Here is a 3791-nt window from a genome sequence, read left to right on the forward strand (position 1 = left end):
AGGTGGAGTAAAGGAAGGTGTATGGGAGAGAAAGGAACGATCAAGGGATGGAGCGAAACAAGATTTTACGGAAAAGGAAGAAGGAAAAGTTTTACGGGCGGAGGGAGGGAGGAAGGAAGGAGCCAGACAGGATGGATTTCACAGGAGAGAGAGAGAGAAAGAGAGAGAGAGAGAGAGAGAGAGAGAGAGAGAGAGAGAGAGAGAGAGAGAGAGAGTAAGAAAGAGAGAGAGAGTAAGAAAGAGAGAGAGAGTAAGAAAGAGAGAGAGAGTAAGAAAGAGAGAGAGAGTAAGAAAGAGAGAGAGAGAGAGAAAGAGAGAGAAGAGAGAGAAAGAGAGAGAGAGAGAGAGAGAGAGAGAGAGAGAGAGAGAGAGAGAGAGAGAGAGAGAGAGAGAGAGAGAGAGAGAGAGAGAGAGAGAGACAGTGAGACAGAAAGAGAGAAAGGAAGAGGTGAGAGGGAAGGAGGAAGGGCGTGTGATCTGCCCAAATTCCAACTTTCACGCAGTATTTCGCGCCATCGACGACTGTCATCATCATCTCCAGCTCGGGAATCAGAGGGGTGTCTTCATGCACGAAATATGGGGCTCTTGATTCGGGGAAAGTTGGGGAGAAGAGTACCGTCTTTCGTGATTATTTAGGAATGGGTTTTATGGGCAAGTGCGCGAAGATGTATGCGTACCTGCACGCACATGTGTGCACGCATCGCATGCAATCACGCCCCTCACGCACAGAACCTTACTTTGTAAATAGCTGTGTATGTGTGTGTGTGTGTGTGTGTGTGTGTGTGTGTGTGTGTGTATGTATGTATGTATGTATGTATGTATGTATGTATGCATGTATGTATGTATCTGTGTGCGCGGGGGCCAGATATCCAATGAAAGCATTAGCATTGTTTGCCAGGACTTACCTATACAGCAGTTCCCGTAGCCAAAAGCACAGGTAGTGGTGGGCGCGCCTCCGAGGCGATGACAGTTCCTCCGCAACATGCAGACGCCCACACGCCCTTCGCCGCCCACGCACTGGCCGCCCCCGCCCTCAGTCAGCATGCGGAAGAGTTCGTCGAGAGAGAACCCTGGCGACGGCGGCGGAGGCGAAAGGAGAAGGGAGACGCAGTTAAAATGTGATGATGACAGGAGAAAGATAAAAGAAAGGAAAACAAAAATTATATGAAGTATCACTGTTGTATAAGATTCAAGAATGTCTGTTTAGAAGGACAACTTTCTATCAGATTTTGCATGAGGTTCGAGATATTGCTTGAGAAGGAGAGCTTTCCATCCGGTAGAGCTTTCGTATAGCGTTCAAGAGCGGCCGTTTGAGAGGGACCGACTATCCATCACATAACTTATATCATGACTCGAAATCCAAGTGTCATTTCGGGAGGACGGACCGACCGAAATTCCCGGTGAAAGTCTCCTTTTCGCAACTCACGTGCCAGGGGAGGAAAAGCTTTATTCATTTCTACGAACAATGGTTACTAACACCTTGGCCGTCGAGGTGGAACGTACGGCAGGAGGTCCTGGGGCGGCGGGAGGACGGCGGGCTCTTCATAGAGGGTGGTGGGCGGTGGGTGCGGGGACCAGTAGGTGGGCGGCGGGGTGGGCGTGGGCTGGGGCCGCGGGGACCAGTAGGTGGGCGACGGGGTGGGCGTGGGCTGCGGCCGCGGGGACCAGTAGGTGGGCTGACGGGGCGGTGGCGGGCGCGGCGCTGGGCTTCCTGGGTCGGAATCGCGAGGGCACCTTCTTGGGCGGGGCGGGGCCCAGCTTGAACGGGTCCCTGTCCTTGTGGCCGAAGGGGGGCTTCGCGAGGGCCCCGGGGAACGCGTCGGTGTGGGCGGAGCGGGGCGGCGAAGGCGTGTAGTCTGTGGTGGGTGGGTCCAGCGTGACGCGGGGCTCCGTGCTCACCCACCAGCGCGTCTTCTCCGACTCCCTCTCCGCCTCGGCCCTCCGGATGGTGTCTGACCACCGGTCGGCCTTCCTGACGGGGGCGGGGTCCCGCCGACGCCACGGATCCCGGCTCTGGTGAAGGCGTCGGAGGGGCACCAGCGAGCGGGACTCGACCTCGGCGAGACTCGGGGTCGCCGACGGGTACGGGTCGAGGAAGGGGCTGCTCAGGGTGTCCGTCGGGGCCGAGTCGGTGGTGCCGCGGAAGGGCGCGAGGGCCTGGGTTGTCAGCACGAAGGCGAGGACGAAGAGAATCGCGGCCTCGCACTTGGGCTGTGAGAGCGCCTGCATCGTCCTTTTTCGAGAAAGTCAGTTACCAATGCACTGGGAAGCGGCCACTAATGCTTTCACTCGTTATTATCATAGTAATTGCCACTTTCTTCTCACTGCAAATTGGATGACGTGATTGTTATTGTTGGATAAAACAATGCACAGATTTCTCGTAGAATTAAACTTATATATGGTTATTTCTTATAGGTTCCTTTTCAGACACACCGCAACAAGCTGTAGATCATGTGTTTTGAGTATTCAAAATCCCAACTCTTGCATCAGAAAATCCTTGCAATCACGAAAGTTGTCACACCACCGCACCTGAAAAAAAAAAAAAAAACGAAATTAATTGAATATTCTCTCCAATCCGTTTTATTAATTAATATTTACTTTTAAATTAGTCCCCATTAGTCTTTTTTTTTCTTTTTTTTCGTTTTTTTTTCTCGAGAATTAGTCGACTCTTGATATAACGAAACCTTGATCCGGAAACCGAGTCACTGGCGGGTGTTTCATTCGGCGACCTTCGTGCCTGTTCGTGCGTCGACGCCTACTAATACACATTAAAGAGATGAAAAGCAGTTTCCTCCCGATTTTCCTTATGTTTGTGTTTCGGCCTGGAGAGAGGGGGGACGGACTCGGATCGGTTCGATTCGGTCTTTCGATGACTCTCCCTCTCTCTCTCTCTCTCTCTCTCTCTCTCTCTCTCTCTCTCTCTCTCTCTCTCTCTCTCTCTCTCTCTCTCTCTCTCTCTCTGTCTCTCTCTCTCTCTCTCTCTCTCTCTGTTCTCTCCTCTCTCCTCTCTCTTCCTCCTCTCCCCCTTCCCCCTCCCCCTCCCCTCCTCCCTCCCTCCCTCCCTCCCTCCCTCCTCCTCCCTCTCTCCTCCCTTTCTCTCTCTCCTCTCTCTCTCTCTCTTCTCTCTCTCTCTCTCTATCTCTCTCTCCTCTCTTCTCTCTCTCTCTCTCTTCTTCTCTCTCTCTCTCTCTTCTCTCTCTCTTCTCTCTCTCTGTTCTCTCTCTTTCTCTATCTTTCGATCATTCTTTGATTCTTTCTTTCTTTCTCCCCCTTCTTTCCCTTTTGCATCCCTTCCTTCTTCCCCTTTCCCTCTTTTCTCCTCCTATCCTCCCTCCCCCCTCCCTCCCATTAGGTGTTCTTTCTCTTTTTTTTCTCTTTTGCCTTGCTTTCTTTCTCTTTCTTTTTCTCTTTTGCCTTCTTTTCTTCTATCTTCCTTTCCCTTTCGATCCCTTTCTCTCTTACTTGCAACCCTCTCATATTTCCTCACTTTACGAGTCACAGCAATCCCACAAATGAAGAAAGATAAAATAGTTGATAATAATGATAATAATAATGATGATAATAATCAAAATAATAATAATCATAATAATGATAAGGATAGATTACACACACACACACACACACACACACACACACACACACACACACACACACACACACACACACACACACACACACACACACACACACACCGTTCTTTTAACGTTCATAATGCTAACGATGGTTGTTAAGTATACTGTTAATTTGTAAAATACAATTCTACTTATTATACAACTTGATATTACCGTTTG

General features: G+C 50.3%; 1 protein-coding gene across 1 annotated transcript in view; it reads right to left on the reverse strand.

Moving 5' to 3' along the window:
- The window catches only part of LOC125032343, a 17163-nt gene extending 14934 nt beyond the window's left edge, over positions 1-2229 (reverse strand). Inside the window, exons 1-3 of the mRNA XM_047623440.1 lie at positions 1735-2229; positions 1478-1649; positions 906-1070 (exon numbers count right to left, since the gene is read on the reverse strand). Of these exons, the coding sequence (XP_047479396.1) occupies positions 906-1070; positions 1478-1649; positions 1735-2229 (832 nt within the window). The remainder of the gene's footprint in view (positions 1-905; positions 1071-1477; positions 1650-1734) is intronic.
- Between the last annotated feature and the right edge of the window lie 1562 nt (positions 2230-3791).

Source organism: Penaeus chinensis, chromosome 14 (assembly GCF_019202785.1).
Source record: "Penaeus chinensis breed Huanghai No. 1 chromosome 14, ASM1920278v2, whole genome shotgun sequence".
Lineage (NCBI taxonomy): Eukaryota > Metazoa > Arthropoda > Malacostraca > Decapoda > Penaeidae > Penaeus > Penaeus chinensis.